The 18,364-nt window shown below is 23.8% G+C and overlaps 2 protein-coding genes across 2 annotated transcripts in view; one reads left to right on the forward strand and one right to left on the reverse strand.

The window, feature by feature from the left end:
• Nucleotides 1–6,381, reverse strand: part of LOC114132027 (Bardet-Biedl syndrome 5 protein homolog) — a 15,253-nt gene extending 8,872 nt beyond the window's left edge. Inside the window, exons 1-3 of the mRNA XM_050198240.1 lie at nt 6,250–6,381; nt 5,919–6,050; nt 5,527–5,603 (exon numbers count right to left, since the gene is read on the reverse strand). The gene's annotated coding sequence lies outside the window, so the exon portion shown is untranslated. The remainder of the gene's footprint in view (nt 1–5,526; nt 5,604–5,918; nt 6,051–6,249) is intronic.
• LOC114132025 (MLX-interacting protein) overlaps nt 1–18,124 on the forward strand; it is a 20,742-nt gene extending 2,618 nt beyond the window's left edge. The window contains 14 exon segments of the mRNA XM_027997397.2: nt 632–738; nt 2,595–2,671; nt 2,743–2,865; nt 3,804–3,942; nt 9,840–9,941; nt 14,378–14,985; nt 15,043–15,160; nt 15,229–15,457; nt 15,530–15,891; nt 15,894–15,949; nt 16,066–16,310; nt 16,405–16,528; nt 17,198–17,327; nt 17,776–18,124. Coding sequence (XP_027853198.2) covers nt 632–738; nt 2,595–2,671; nt 2,743–2,865; nt 3,804–3,942; nt 9,840–9,941; nt 14,378–14,985; nt 15,043–15,160; nt 15,229–15,457; nt 15,530–15,891; nt 15,894–15,949; nt 16,066–16,310; nt 16,405–16,528; nt 17,198–17,327; nt 17,776–17,909 — 2,554 coding nt within the window. The 3' untranslated portion in view covers nt 17,910–18,124.
• The last annotated feature ends 240 nt before the right edge of the window (nt 18,125–18,364 follow it).

Raw genomic sequence — 18,364 nt, forward strand, 5'->3', positions numbered from 1 at the left:
TTCTCAGGTGGGAAATATATGTTTCTATACCCTTTTTATTTTGCTAATATATTTACTAATTATTCTTTTATAAATAATTATCTAAATTATTTAGTTAATCCACTACAGTTAAGCACTTAATTATTTTTAATTTTTTTAATTTTGGAAAACAATTTATAACCTTTTACTTTTATGCATAAAAAAACAAATAGTTTTTGTTCTATCAAGGTACTTTTACTTAATTGTTTTTACTATGACCAAAAAACTCACTGATACCAATAAAAATTAATTCTATTCAATTTAAATTAAACTTAATTGTAATTAAAAATAAGTATATTAAATTTATTTGGTACATTATTTTTAATGATTAAAGTATTCTAATTCTATTCACCTAATTTAAAAAAATTGTACTTTACAAAATTAACATTTAATTTTAGAAATAATTCATGTATTAGCATAGTATTTAAAACTTAAAAATTATAACTATTTAAATTTATTTTAAGTCAATTTTTCTTCTTATAATATTTAAAATAAAACTGGTATAATTGCTGATTGGTATACTAAATATTTTAGCCATTAACTAGTAATGCGCTTAATTGATTAATTAACATACTATACTGAAAGCATTTCAATTGTGATTTTTGCATTTTAGACACAAACTAACTTCCCCTAAATGGAATCGTTTCAAAGGAGTTCGCTTAAGGTGGAAAGACAAAATTCGTTTAAACAACTTAATATGGAGGTGTTGGCATATGCAATGTGAGTTATTTTTGAGATTACATGCTTTTGTAGAGACTTATCACAATTTATACTATTTAAATGACGGTTAAACATTTTCTTATCTTGCTTTCAATGTCTGATTATAAAGGTCTTAACATTTGACATTGTAGTCTTAGACAAACTCTTTATTGTGTTAAATCCTTCATAAATACAAAATAGTATAACCCATCACACTTCATAATATTGTATTATAATAGCCATACATTTCATTTACCTCATATTTAGTAACCTGATTGTAATATAATACTGTATAATTATAATAATTAAACAAATATTTTACTTTTGCTCAAAGTAAAAGTAAAAAATATTTTTAATTTCAAATATCAATCAATAAGTACTATACATGAAATTTGTATTACAATGTATTTTATATAAAATACAATACTTAATTTAAAACTAATTAATTTAACATGTTTAAATTACAAAAATAAAACTTTCATATGATACTGGATGAATCGAGTTTATTGTGTCATAGAGTAATATTATTTAAAACTCGTTTAAAAATGTACATTTCTATACAATTTAGCTATTTATGTTGAACAATAAAACTGTTCAACATAATATGCACTATTATATTATTAAATTAATTGATTTTAAAACATGTTTACCAAGTATAATAATTTTATTTTAAATATGTTAATATTGTGTGGAAATATCTATAAATGTTTATATGTATATGTTTTATACATTCCATTCACACATTTAGAATACTGGTTTTTTGTTTTAGCTAAAATAAGTTGAAAAAATATTCTACTCTTAATTTATATGAATTTGACCACTCACCCAAACTTGTAACCTATATTCTATATTAATATAATAAATAAATAATTATTCACAAAACTTGTTTTAGAATAAAATATAAACTAATAATGAATAGGTATACAAAAATTAAATTATTTGTTAGACCATATTGCTTGTAGGCATTACAAGCATTAATATATTAGGTATTTAGAATATTTTTAAATATAAACTTTTATTATTGTTATTTAGGTATTGAATTTTGCATTGTATTAAAATATTATTTTGTGATGCTTAAGGCTTAGCTGATAATGACCTAAAATGCATTTATGACATAATAACACAAAAAATATAATAATTACAATTAACAAACATAATATATATTATACAAAGAAAAATTATTTTGATAACACTTTAATACTTGTTATTTGATTTTTGTACCTAATTTTAAATTGTTATAAAAATATCAATAAGGTACCTATATTAGTAAGATTTAAAACACAAAAAATTTTATCTATATTTCTGCAAGAGTATTTTATGTACCTATACATAAATAATATCTTAACAAACTCATTATTAATTAAAAATAGTAAATTCTTACAAAATATGATCCTAATTTGTTGAAAACTCAATATAAGATTTAGTTGCTTTAATTTTTATGTTATTATTGAAACATATTTTTAGCTAAGAAAGCAAAGTAGGATGTTCTAAAAAAAATGGAAGTCATCAACTATCTAGCTCTATTGACTATTGATAATGCACATATTAGACTCACCTCTTTCACAAAGTTAACACCCTCCTCCCAACATAAATTTATTCATTAATACTAATTATAGAACATTTAAAACTGATTAAATGATAATTATGTTATTGCTTACTTTAATTTATTTATCCACCCACCAAAAAGCATCATAAAACCCTTTTACCACACACCATTGATCGGTGATCACAGATATGGGCAGATTAAAAATGAATAAAGTTGTACACACACTACTGAATAAACATATTATATATTTTAACAATTGATTTTTAGAATAAAATATGAATAATTTTTTTTTAATAAATAGGATAACAATTATTTTATTTATTATTAACAGTTATTAAGAAAAGTAATTATATGATCTGTCAGTTTGCATCACCAGTGGAAATTGTAGACATTCATAAACAACCTGAGGTATATAAAATAAATAACAGTATTGCTTTGATTCTATTTAAAAAACACAATTTAATTTGTTTTATTTTCAGGCTGTTGTTTTGGAAGGAAAGTATTGGAAAAGAAAATTTAATGCAGTAACTGCAGAATATAAGAAATGGAGGCTATTTTATCGAAGTTTACTACAAAATGGATTCAAAGAAAGACAAAAATTAGTAATTATTAAATTATCATAACAATATAATCATTATTAAGTATTGACTAAATATTAACTTGAAAATCTATTATTCAAATTAATATGTACATTAGTATAGTTCAAAATACATTTTAATTATTTTTTTTATTAACATTATATTTTAAAACATTAATTTAATTAATCAATATTCATGGCATGACTTACTTTTTTTATCTAATTTTATATAATACTCACTTCAAAAAAAAAAAAAAAACTATTTACTTTCTAAATAATAGATAAATAAAAAATAAAAATGTGCTTAAATATTCATTGTTAATTATCGTATTTGATAATGATGTTATATAAACCTTTTGTTTAGGTACAGTTTTTTCTATAAAACAGTTTATCACTAAAATAAAATAATTTTATTAATAACTGTACATGTTGATAATATTCATATAGATATTATTTAGTGTTATTATATTTTATTAGATAGAAAAATAAAGAATGATGAAACCCGTATTTAATCAATAAAGTAAAAATACTAAACATACTAATAAAAGTATAAATTTTATTTTATTTAATAAATTTAGTAAATGTAAAATAAAATATTTTCTTTAAAAATATCGAAATGATTTGTTTTATATTTTATTTTACAATTTGTTTAGATATTTATGAGTACCTACAATTTTTAAATGCATACACTCATAGAACCTATTTACCCAATATAGGCTTAATTTGTTAATATTACCTATTTTATTATTTTATTATAATATAAAGTTTTAATGCCTTTTTTCCTGATAGAGATTTAAATATGGATACACATTGAAGATGTAATTGTCTGCATTATCTAGTAGATTCATGAAAAATAATAATTCAATTTAAACATATTTTCATATCAATATCTATTTTTAAGAAAATCTTAACACAATATGCACTTTTAACGCTTTTAATAATTATAAACATGTTATGTTTTAGTTAAATGAATTTTTAGAATGGCAACAAAAAAACTGTGATATAAGAATTGATGATGATTATATGAATTTCATAAGTGATACACTTTTTTCAACGGTGACCTCAAATTCTCGCATATTTGAATTTCCAAATGCCAGAGAAGGTATGTAATTATTTAATAACAAACTAATATAGTATATTCATATAGTGTAGTAATATTAAAGACTTTTACAACTAATTTAATAGAATTATTTAGATTTCAAAGTATTCATAATTATTTTAAATATATTTTGCATAGGTACCTACACTCATATAATATTATACAATAATTTTCTTTACTTCATTTAAATAAAAAATATTAAAAAGTTTCATAATCTTTAAATATGTTTTGTATACAGCTAAATATTTAATGAGGTTATGTTGTGTCATCTATAATATTATATACACAGTTAATTAATTTTGTGATGTTTTAAATGTTTATTATAAAGATAAGTTTCTAAATATAAGAGCTGTTAGGATAAGCCATAGCTATAGTTATTAGATAAGAGTTATATTATTAGGGATTTATGTATTACATTATATAAGTGTTGATTGACTGATCTAGCAAACATATTAATTTGTAGTTTATTTGTTTAATAAACCATTATTTTCCATGTACAATTCTTGATAAAAATATGTTTTTAAAAAAATTATTATTATTTCATATAAGATACTTAAAAAAATACTAATTATTTTATCAAATACAGTAGGTGTTAAATGCAACATAATATTATTTTTTCCTTTAAAACTAATTTAATAAATAATTAATAAAATTAAAATTAAATAAAAATAATAGTTGATGAATTCAACAGTTTTGAGATACTAATAGATAAAAACTTGTTTCGAAATTTCCTGGTTTTAATTAAATTAAATAATATACTCAAAAATAACCATTTCTTGTTTAAAATATTAAATCATATTATGCTAATTAAAATGTAATCTTTGACATTGGTGATATTTTTATTTTTGTTTATGTCTCAGAACCTTTGTGCCTCTGAAAAGGGGCAAAGGTGATGCTGTGAATCAAATATTAAACTTTTACATCATAGTACTTATACTATAATAAAATAAAAAATGTATTGTGATAATGATTGTATATAATCATTTAGTTAGGTAATTTTTTTAATACCAATTTATGTATTATAAGATAAATTAATATGATAATGTTTATGATTTATTCAGAATATACCTTAATTTATTTGAGGTTGATAAGTTAATTTAGAATGTGGTTTTTGCCGATTCCTTGTATTTTTTTTAATATACAATATATTTATAAATATTTAATGTATAAAATAGAAAATTATCTAAATTAAATATTTAACTCACTTAACAAAATAATGGTTTCTTGTATAATAATTACTATTAACTGTTTATCACTTAAATTATATTTAGAGAGGTTCAATTTTTCATTTTATTTATTTAATTCCGAATAGGGTACTATTTGGTTATTTACCACCAATTTTTTTTTATAAATTTTATGATGTATCGCCAAATCAAAATAATTGTTTAGTTTTCTATTTTTTTAAACACTTAAGATTTTGATTGGCATGGTAACGAAACGTAGACAATTTTTGTTTTTTTGACAAAAAAAATTACCTGAAGACTAAAATTAAACTTTCTGAGAAGTTAGCCGCGATTTAATATTTTATGATTTATCAGTCAAAACTCAGTACTTACAAATTATGTTTTTGTGTATACAAATACTTACTAAAAACTAAATCAAAATTTTAGTATGAATTTGGATAGACAATATAGGACAAAACATGTCAACTTCATAGACATCATCTAAAAAAGTAAAAAAATTAAGTCAAAAATCATTTGTAATAAAGCAATTCACTGTTCTGGTTAAAGACCTAAAAAATTATTTTTATTACAGTATACATGTATACTGGAAATTGAAACCATACTGACATACAAAAAACTGAAAATATTTTTTAGTAGGGATTTTAATGTCATACTTGCCTTAATTGAAACAATATTTTCCAGACCTTATTAATAAACCAAACCAATCTTAAAAGTTTTATAGTTGATTCTGAATGTACATTAATTAAAATTAAAATATGATATATTTATATACAATAATTAGGTGGCTCTACCTACCCTCTATTCGCTTCGCTCACCTATCCCCCAAAGGGTTAAGACCATTGTATTGGACAATGTTGACTCGACTCCCATTAGGGTTCTGCTTTTACAATCCAATAGGTGTCCTCTCTACATCGTGAAATTTAATATCTGTAAATAAAATATTTGGAAGATGAAATATACAATACTCTTTTATAATAAAGATTTTAAATTAATAATAATAAATTCATTATTCATTATTTTGTATTTATTACATTTTACTTAATAATAAGTAATAAAAAAAATAGGTATCTGTTATTACTTATTAGCTAGGTACTATATTATTATTAGTAAATAGTTACAAACTCACATAAATTAAATAAATAAAATATCACTGTAAGACGGTAAACGGATTACTGATTAGTACTTATAGTAAGTAGTACATACTACATAATATTATACAATAGTTAATAGTTATAAATTTTATAACGCATAATAAATTCATATAATTGATGAACCCATGCCTCTTGTTGCTTTTATTCGAAGAAGATCATTATAATTTATAGCTACAAAATTATTATATTTATAATATGTCTCAATTTCCAATGTTGATTATTATAATATGATGATTCAAGTTTTAAACTTGGATGCATTTAATATTATTGTAGTAACTGCTATAATTTTCCTTAACTCTTAAGTATTATTAGTATTCGTCATTTGGCATCTGTAACTATTATAGTATTATGATAATATTATTGATACATTTGCAAATGGGTAATTACTAATTATTATAATATAATGTCACTAAATTAAAATGGTCTCAATTATATATGATAATGTAATATATCAATATCTTATAATTAAACCCACTTGTTCACGAAAAGTGGATACCAATTTTTATTATTATTAGCTGTAGTATTGTTATTAAATTCGTTAAATTATTTTTATCATTTATAAATAGAACTTATAATATATTAGATTTCATTATTTTAAAATTTATTGGTATTATTTAATAATAGTACTATACTTCCTAGTTCCTATGATCATTATGGCTTAAGTATACAGAGAGTTTAGTCATAGGTAGTTTATAAACAAAACTTTTTAAGTTATAAATAAAATAAAATTATATAAGTCCATTAAAATACACGAATACGTGTAGGTAACTGTGTAAACTATTGTCGAAAACTTGAATTTTCTAAATTATCTTCTATGAACTCTATCGGCTAGGTATGGAGATGATTTGGTACTGCCTCACGTTTGTATTTGGACCGCCTATAAATAACTTGAAATTAGTCTTATAATAAATATATAGATTATTATCATATATTTGTATTGTATTGTCCAACAGGTGAAACTTGATGGATATTAGATTCGATTTAAATGTATGGCACTAGCCACTATAATGTACTTGCGCTCGACTTAAAGTCTATCTCTATACTTTTTCCTACAAGAAAACGCGCCACAGCCCCACGAAAATCCATTGCCCAGACTAGTTTCACTATGACAGTAAGGAATCACGCGGATACGCAAGACCGGCGTGTTCCGTTAGACAGGATATTGTAGTGTGATTTGAAACTATTTCATCTTTGTAGTGAGATCTCAGAATGAATCATTTTTCTATAGCGATATGACGCGTGACGTCATGATTTTTCTGCATTTATTTAGATTTCCCTTTAGAAGAGGATCAGAATTTAATTTATTTTATGTGATTTTGTTTGTGGGGTCCTTATTATAAATACCATTATTATTGATAAACTAATTGGAAGATTGTAGGTATTTGTTCATGAGAATGTCTGTCTGGTGACTGTTACATATTATGTTACTATAGGATGTATCTATGATGTATTATGTGTTTATGCAGCATTGTATTTCAACCGAAAATATCAATCTAAAATTTTCTGTTTTTAAGTCAACGAGAAAAAATAACTTGAATACCTATATAATAATATAAATACTATAAATATAATTTTTTTCTAATTTGGGAAACCAAAAAATACAAAAATCAATAAGTAAATAAAATGTTGATATAATTTTTAAGAAAATTGTATTTAATTTTCCCTATGCAATTAATCAGAGAACAATAACCGTATCAATAAGTTAGGAAATGTTATTGAGAGATTTTATTTTCTGTTATTCAAGATTTCACAACACACTCTGTTCACTTAATACTTTATGGCCATCATACAATGTTTTTGTTTTTTACTTGATTTATATTATTTTGTATTGTATTTTGTGTAATATCTATACGATTATATATGCAAGACTTGGCAATAATGCATTAAATTCACTGACTACTAAGAATCACTGTCTAAATAGTAAATTACAGTAATAATTTATAATTAGATATTATTTACTTATTTAATTGTTCTTATCGGCTTACCAGTATGTCCCAAATACTACTTGAAAAACCAATTAAAGTGTTTATCGTTCGAAAAACATATATTCGTTGATTAGATTACGAGAAGCTCCCGCTCCTCTCTCTGCCGTCACGAAGAACTTAATACCATCGTTTTATGCCATCATCCTACCGTCGCCATATCATAACCGTACAAATTGATACTGTTCCGTATACATCGTTTTTAATAACACTTGTAAACCTCCTATAGTTGCGCTATTTCTCGACATTCGAGATTTTTCTAATCAGCTCGTAGGTTATAGTCCAATATGCCAACGTCAAGTTTTATGTATACAAAACGTACGTATGTATATTATTATTGCTATAAATGTGTATATAATATATCGAAATATTTACATTTAATAATTCGTTGCGCCAACACGTGTCTTTTTATGCGTTCGTCGCGTACGCGCGTTTTTCTAGTACTATGTACTTCTATATCATAAACTGTTAAAGTACACCTGCTCAGAATTCAGTCCATGTTCGATTACCGTTACACTCCTTAGCGTCCGTTTTTAATTTTGGATCGATCGAACCCGGAAACAAATTGCGAATGAAATACATATCAAAATGTTATATAATAATAATATTAATCAGTCGTAGAAATGAAGCTACCGTATTTATCTATTAAAACAACAAAGCTATCATTTTAGAGACATTTTTTTCGGGTTAATCTAATGCAGAGGTTTAGTTTTGCCAAAAAATATTGTAATATAAGTTACAATATTCTACTGTGGCATTCAATTGTCTGTGGTTAATTAGTTTTTTTTTTTTTTAATAAAACGGAGCGAAATTGATTGTTTTTGTGGATTAATAAGCCGTACTGGCAAACTATAACAATATAAGTGTATCATAATTTGTAATATTATGTGCTGTACGCGTGTACTGTACTGCTGAATAGTATAATATTATAGATTTTATTATAATTACGGTCGTGTATGTGTTTCAAGGAAGAAAAAAATATATCTCAAAATACACGGCTGACGGCTTTATCGAAATTATTATTATTATTATTATTATAATGCGGTCTAGTTGTGATAAGATTATAGTCTTTAAAATGTGGTATTTTTAAAGAGGTCTTACTCAGTGGCAGTAAATCCGTTATCACCAACCAGTAATGCCAGTATTGAAATCGAACGTTTGATATTTTATTGACTCACGCCCAGAACTCCTCTCCGATGTATTTATAATATTTATTATTGTTTAATTACCTACATCTAGCTACACGCGCGTTCGTGTCTTTTTAATATGCATTTTTATACATAATGTCCCTCTTATGACATTATGCAGTATGCACTTATATTAATATATAATACTTATTTATATTTGATATATTTAATAATATAATTGTAAAAAGTTGGAGGTGTGACGTCCGCGGTGAATTATAATAAATTGTAATACAATTTTTTGACGTAAGTTAATAATCGATTTTTTTAACCGTCGAGTGATTCCTGGGGTGGGGGTAAATCAATTTAATTATAAACAAAACTATGTATGTTGTCTTTTTGTGTACGTTCTATTTTTACTTGATGTGATTAATTAATTTTTTTTTCTTTTGTTTTTAGACAAATCGACTACAACTAATATAGCCGATTTTATACAACCGAGTTTAGGACAACTGCAGCCAAATTTAGATGAATTCATGGATACCATAGAACCTTTGCAAGGTACCTACAATACAGTTTTTATTATGATAAGTGTAATAATGAATAATATGGTACTACCTACATATTTACTAATGTGTTCACACGTTTTCGGTTTTCTCTACTTTTGGGCTTATTTTAAATATTCTATTATTAATAGATTTTATTAGACAAAAATAAAGCTATTTATTGCTTTGATCATTTATCATACACAAGTTATTGTTCACTTACAGATATTACAACCTGTAAAATTGTTTAACAATCTACTAGTCGATCCAGTTAATCACTAATTAATCATATTATTGTACTATATTATATTAATTATAGATATAAAAGATGGAAACAAATTTATTTCATACTTTCATTTATTAGCTGGTATCAAACCTTTTACAACTCAATAAACACAATTATTGCATCATTATTAGTGTCAGTTACATTTTTTATTTTAAAAAGAAGTTGTATGTTATGTAGTTCCTAACCAATAACATAGTAAATTTTACGTTCAAATTTAGAAGAATCTATTTTGCTCTGTAATATTTGTGAATTTGATTTAAGTAAATTGACAATTGATATTGGTTTGTTATCAAATTTAAATTTAAATATAAGAATGTTATCACTGGGCCCCTATTAAAATATATTAATCTTACCAAGACCCTGTATAAAATTTGATAACAGGTTAATTCAACACGCAAAGTGACAATACCACAATAATACCATATTATTATATTATACTAATATACTGTAAAATTGTAGTAATATACTAATTGTAGGTTTATGATAAATCTTTATGCTTTTTAATGTTAAATCAAAATAATAAGCAATTCATAATTTGAGAAGTTTTTTATTACTGAACATCATAAAAATACTTAATCAATATTAATATCTATGTTAATTTATAAATTTTGTTCAAATGTGTACATGGACCATGGTCACTTGGGACTTGTGGTACATAAAATTGTAAAATATTACAAAAAATTAAAATTAAAATAATTAACTGAATAATATACATTCTAAAAATTCAAGTTATTGTATAAGCACAAAAACTTAGTAAATACATTAATTTTTAACAAACTAAATATTATGTAAGTCGACAGAGTAATGTATTTTACTCAAAAAAAAAAATTATAAAAATTTCGACAATAACTGTTAAGTTTCCATATAATTTAGGTTATGTATGCTTATTAATGATGATTTAGGAAAACCTTTAAAATATGGCATGAATAATTATTTAATGGTTGTGTATCATTGGAAAATAATTTTTATTAAATAAATCTGATCACCTTACTTAGAATCTAGCTTAGAATATTATAGTACTATATACTAATATTGCTGTATTGTCACTGATTGAATTGATCTATTAATACATTTTAAGGTAAAATCATTATCTAGGAACCCATACAAGTTTTATTTGATGTTCACATTTTGTCTTAATATTTTATAATTGTAATTTTTTTGTGGGTATGTACTGGGGTGTGTACATTTATTTTTAAAATACTCAAAACTTACAACAAAATTAAAACAACAAAAAAGCATCATATGATAAAGCTATTTAATATTTTTACTGTTAATTTAATTTTTTGCCATACTTCTGGGCTGACCTTAGACAATAGCAAAATAAAGCAGCACTAGTTTAGGAATGTCAAGTTTTGAATGAACCAAATTGATTTAATTATTATATTATTTAGTGTACAGAAATGTTAACATTGCTTGGGCTGGCAAAACATCTATAAGACCCTGTACACTGATGTAAAAAATAATTATAAAGTAAAATTTACTATGTTATTTATTAGACTAAGTAATACTCTGTCAATACATATAGTTAGTTACTAAATAATACATCTTAATTAATGTAAATAAGTTAGTTGGTTAATATTAAATTTAAAAATGAATTTAACAAATATTACTTACATATGCTTAATAAATTAAACTGTTGTCCATGTGAAATATAATATTATATTTACACTGCCTAATTAAAAAAAAGAAAATATAAGAAAGTTAACTATACTAAAATAACTAAATGGATAATTAATCAATAATAATTTTATCTATCATTTTTCTATGAAAAAAAAATATTGATTTTTAGATCGTTAAATAATTATGTTTTTTTTTTATTATTTATTTATTTTTTAGTTTTGTCACCACTCTTTTACATAGAAAAAGTGCTTCCAAAGTATTGTGTTTAAAGATCATTTAAAGATTGGAAATTCAACGCAGATGGTATTTAGAGTGTTCATTTTTGAATTTTTCAATAATTCTCCTAAAAATACCTATGAAAAAATGTTAAGAATGTCTGTTTTTATTGATTTTGGTTGTAATTCAGAAAATATGATAAATGATATTCAAAACTTTCAATGATCAATTTTTGTATCTTTTTATAAACATAGTTTTCAATATGTAGAATATTTATAGGTGATAGGTGTATTGAAAAATTTGAATATTTATTATAATTTTTCTATTTAATAGTTGGAAATTTTAATTTTAAACATTTTAGCAATATCATACTTCATTACAATTGTAGTCTTATATCTATAACATCTTCACATCAATATTTTATAAATTTCAATCTCTACGATGATTTATTTTTGTGACACGTTTGTTAAAAGAAAATTAATTTTGAATAAAATATATTTTTAGAAGTTCTTGTTAAATTATATTAAGAAATGATCAACAGATTAAATTTTAAATTAGAAATTATTCATGTTCATAACAATAGTATTTATGCTACTATGATTTGTCATTATTATTTAGTTATTATATCATTAGAACTGTTTTTATATGAAGAAAATGAATGGAGGTAAAAATATTAATGTAAAAAAAATTGTATGTACCTATTTTCTGTCTAGTGTAAGAAAATCCTATGACTTAATGAAAATCTGTTCTACGTATTCCATGTGACACATTGGTATGGTGAAATGAGTGAAAGATGGTGATGTGCAGAATTAGTATATTTGTTCATTAAACAGAGTTAATTCAATGTGATAGATGTTAAATTTTAAACCAAGGTTACCAATTATTTTAAAAAGTAATGGGAAAATTTTACTTTTAACTCACTTAAGTACTAATTCCAATTTGCTACTAAAACCTACCATTATAGCATTAATGATTAAATCATTTATTCAACTGTAATCAGGCTAAAATTTAAAATAAAACATAAAAACTCAGTATACTTATTCACTCAGAATCTAAAAATTACTAAAATTATTTAATTATGAAAAAAAATAACTATAAATTATAAGTACCTATTCATAATTAAGAATTCCTTCATCTTGAAATATTTATTATTAAATATATATGTGCATGTATATCTTTTTTTTTTTAATTTAAACAAGAAAGTAATATATTAAAAAATTAATTAGAAGATTGTTCATTTTTCAATTATTTATTTTAAAATGTTTGTAAATCATTTATTATAAATACATTTACAAGTAATAACATATTTTAATACGGGTGTTAGATATTGACCTATTGCGAAACAGATAAATTTTTCTTATTATTTTGCACACTTTAAATATGTATTTTAAATATTTTAATCTTTGTTAATGGTCAGAAAAATTATCAGTAAATTAAATTTTTTAATTTGAACCATTTACTGACTTATTTCATGAAAAACATTATTAAATAATTTAATTTTTTAATATGTTTAGAAGATTCTTAATTATTATGTACCTAATTAAATACATACTTATGATTAACAAAGTATTTAAACTGTTGAGTATGAGTGGAAAACAAATTAAACTATTATTATTTGTCTTGTTTGGTGCAAGTAGTTATACTAAAATCATTAATATTTATAATTATATATAATATAAATATTAAATATGGAAATTAGATTTTGTTTAATATAAAAGAGATTTAGAATTTTTTACGTAGGATAATATTTATCTAATTTTTTTAGCAGAAAATTTTTCTTTTGTAATTATTAAAATGTTGAGCCATAGCCAAAAAAAAGTGTTTTAATACATTTTTATTTGTGTTATTATTGTATTATATTAAAAACTAAGTACCAAAATTGTATTATAAAATATTTAATATAATATGAATCCTTAATTAAATATATATTTAGATTTTAGTAAAAAGAAATGTATTGTTGGTATTCAACCAGAATATAACTGAAACAACTAAATCTCAATAACTTAATACTATAATGTTCAAAGGCACAATTTTAATAAATAAATTGAAGTTGCTGAAGCCCCCTATTATTTTAGTTAGTCTTATGATTATGAATTATGCAATATGCAAATCCACCTTCAGTCATAAAAGTATAATCAAATATTTAATAGTAGTTTCAATAATAGCTTCAATAATCTTATTAATAAAATAAGAATTAATTAATCATGAATGATATGTGTTTTGATTACTTGGCTTAGTACCCTTTTCAGATTTCAAGTATTTTATTACTTTGTCTATTTAAGTAAATTAACAAATTATAATATAACTTTTTGTATATTCTGCATTTTTAGATCTATTTAGTCCTCCTAAATTACCACCAGTACCAGAAGAATGTCAAATGTCAACCGAATCTTCAAACACTTTATACAGTCAACCTTATGGAAACGTGAACACTTGTTATCAGACAAATCAACAACACGCATTATCTTTACATTCAGAACTGAACCAACTTAAAATGACAAATATGCGACAAGAAACCACTGATTCATCATGTCCATTGCATGCTAGTAATTATTCAACGGGAGAAAACTATCAATCTAATTTTCCAACTATCTTTCATCAATCTTCAAATGGTAGTTATCAATCTAATAATCTCTCATATAACAGTATTCCTACGGGAACTACACAATCTCACCACAATGAAATGCAGATACCACCTCCACCACCTGTATATTCATTTGAATTCAACACACCCAATATTAGCCATGAGCCAGTAATTAATTCTAATAGTTATAATCAACATCAAGATATATCTGGAACTAGTAGCTCTGTGATGAATTATGGCAATGGATCATCAACTAATGATTTTAAAAATAGAACTTCACAAGTACAAACATATAGCAAGTTTCCTTCAGTTGTGAGAAACTCTCAAGATCACTTTGTTACACCATCGCCAAAAGTAATGATTAGTTTATAATCCAGAATTGAACGTTTATAATTTATTTTGTATTTATAGATTAGACAAAGGCCACGTGTTAGACAAACTCAACCAAAGCAAAAAGTTATGCAATCGAGTATAAATTCTTCAAATGATAACAACCAAAGTGTTCTACTTGCTCAGCTTCTCTCATCAAGTAAATTTTCACTTAAATACTTTTATATTTTCTAATTTTATTTTAAACAAAAATCATATTTTTGTTAGACAACATGTTTTCAACACCAAGTTCAACTGTAGTTCCTTCCAACATGACCAAGTTTCGAAATACAAATGGATCTTATCAAACATACCAGCAAGTACCACAGAATTCACAAATTCCACAGATACCATATCAATTAATACAAAGAAGAGCAAGAACGCCAGACCACGTTTTAACTTCATACACCGATCATCTTGTTTATCGAAAACCAAGTCCTGTGTTTATGAACCAAAGGTATTGTACAATTTAAAGTATAATTTATCTATATTATTAGGTATATACATTTTTAAAAAAATATATTTTTAGTGACTGTAATGTATATAATTTAACACCTAATACTCGTGGACTTATCGATGCAGTTGGAACACCTGGTGGTATTCATCAACTTCCACAAATTCAACCTAGATTTGATATACCACACGGAAACACCCAAGGTTACTCAAACTATAGGCTCCCTCAACCTCAAGAGTATGTCAATCATTCTGTCATAGACAAACCATCACCTACGAGCAATCAACCATCACCTACAAATAACTATAGTCAAACCTTAAATACTCCAATTCCTCAATCTGTAACAACATCACCTATGTCATGTAGTACAGATCTCTGTCAAAAAAATCATTCTCCAAATCAATCTAATGAGTCAGTGAATTTGTCTCAAAGGAACGGTCAATGCCAATGCCATCACATGTCATGATTGCTGGTCCATCAAGAACTCCATATAAGGTAATATAACACACTGATTTGTTTTAAATCATAAACATTTCTATATTTTTAGTCATTTAAATAAATATTAGTGTGAACTGCTCATGAGCTTAAGGCCTAGGTTAAAATATGTGCAGGAACATAGGAGAGTTTGTCATATAAATGCTGAACAAAAGCGAAGGTGCAACATTAAGAACGGATTCGATATGTTGAATATGTTAATTCCACAAATCAACCAAAATCCAAACACAAAAATGAGTAAAGCAGCAATGTTACAAAAAGGAGCTGACTATATACTTCAACTAAGGTCAGAACGAGCACGGCTTTATGAAGAGAGACAAAGTTTACAACAACAAGTTGAATCTCTTAATTTAGCTATTAGGTTCGTAAATATGCTTATTTTTTTCTAATTGATTATCATTTATCAACAATTCTTTAATTTTATTGAATTAATTGATTTAAATTTTATTTTACAGTAATTGTCAAGCAATGTTACCCGCTACAGGAGCCCCATTTTCTAGACAACGAACAACTAAAATGAAAGAAATGTTTGATGAATATGTTAAGAAACGAACTCAAGAAAATTGGAAATTTTATATTGTATCCTTGACATAATTTTAATTTAGGTTAATGTAACTTTTATCCTATATTTTTTACTAAATTTCATCAAGCTTAGTAATTAATATTAAAAAAAAAAAGATGCTTAAAAACTTAAAATAATAAAAATATTCTCATTTATACATTTGAATAAATTGTATAACATCTTTATTTATTTTAATTTATTAACTCATATAAATAGTATAAGAGGACATTGACTGATGTGTGGTTTCCGCCTTAAAAAGGTTAGATATACCAAATTTGCTTTCAACAGAATCAATTTTATGTTATTAACTTAAATGTTAAATCCAATTAACTTATTTTAAACTTATAAGTAATAATATTATCTAGGATATCAATAAAAGCTTATGAGATTCCCAAGATAATATTATTACTTTAAAGTTTGATAATAGGTTTCTAATATTAAAATTAATAGCATAAAATTGATTCCGCTGAATTCAAATTTGTTATAATTTACATTTTTAAGTCAGAGACAGCACATGGAGGTATAACGTTCTATTAACAAAAATATTTACATTTTTTTAACTCAAATCACAAACAATTAACTCTTTTATAATACACACATACTTCATACACTTTTTGTTTTTTGAGTAATTATGTTAAAAAGTTCACCAAATTCGTATTTTGATTCTTTAAATTCATATTATTTAGCTGAGTTTAATTGCAGAGCCATTATTAAATTCATTTAACTCTAGTGTGTCTACATCAAGTTATGATGAAATGTACCGTACTACTCTTCAGTGGGTAGAACAACACTGTACATTGGGTGATCTCAGGCCAAGTAAGTATCTTATGACTAGTATGATTCAATAATATCTATGTATATAAGAAAAAAGGATCCATTATTTTTGTCCTTCAGACTAAAGTTTTAGGCATAGGTGATAATATTTTAGTGTTAGTATGATAATAAATTATTTAAAAAAATAAGTCTCTTGGGGAAAAATTTGGTTAAATTTGAATTTTTTTATTTATGAATACAATTTAATATTAATTATATTGTATCCCTTATCTTAAAAAAATGTTTGTTTCGTGTACATCAACAATGCCTGCATAATAATATAATATTTTTATTAGTGACTTAACGATATGTTTTGTACAAAATTATAGTTAAGAACATATTTTACTTTTTTTCATTGTAAATTCTAACACATATTACCAAGTATATATATAATATATATTTACTATTAAGTATAATGTATTGTATGGTAACAAAAATTGTATATTTTTAGTTGCTTTAAACGCATTGCGAAATCTGTGCACATCAACTGAAATACTATCAGATCCTAGTAATTTACCTGAAGAAATAAATAACATCATTCAAAAAAGTCAAACAAAACACCAACCACAAGGAAACCGAAACTAAAAATATATAATATAATCGTTATAATTGTATGTGCCATTTTTGTTTCTTTAATTATTATATAATTGTTTATGTTTTTTGTTTTTGTTTTTATGTTAAACATTGTTAAGTTTTCAATATATATGTAACTTTTGAGGCTTAATTTGTTGATTAATTATTTAAACGAATCTTATATGTATAACTTTTTATGAAAATACAGATAACTTTTTCTATGATAAGTACATAAAATATTTTTTGTCTTATAGAAAAACATATTTTCTTAAAATTCTATTTTATAAATAATGTTATATTAACTTATCTATCTTTATTATTATATTCTTAAAATGTTTTTATTATTTTTAAGTAAAGAGCATGTATTATAAGTTAATACATGTATATATATAATATATTATAACAAAACATCAATGAAAATATTCTGAATTTACAAATTACTCAAACATTATAAATTATACATAAAT

This window comes from Aphis gossypii, chromosome 1, assembly GCF_020184175.1.
Source record: "Aphis gossypii isolate Hap1 chromosome 1, ASM2018417v2, whole genome shotgun sequence".
NCBI lineage: Eukaryota > Metazoa > Arthropoda > Insecta > Hemiptera > Aphididae > Aphis > Aphis gossypii.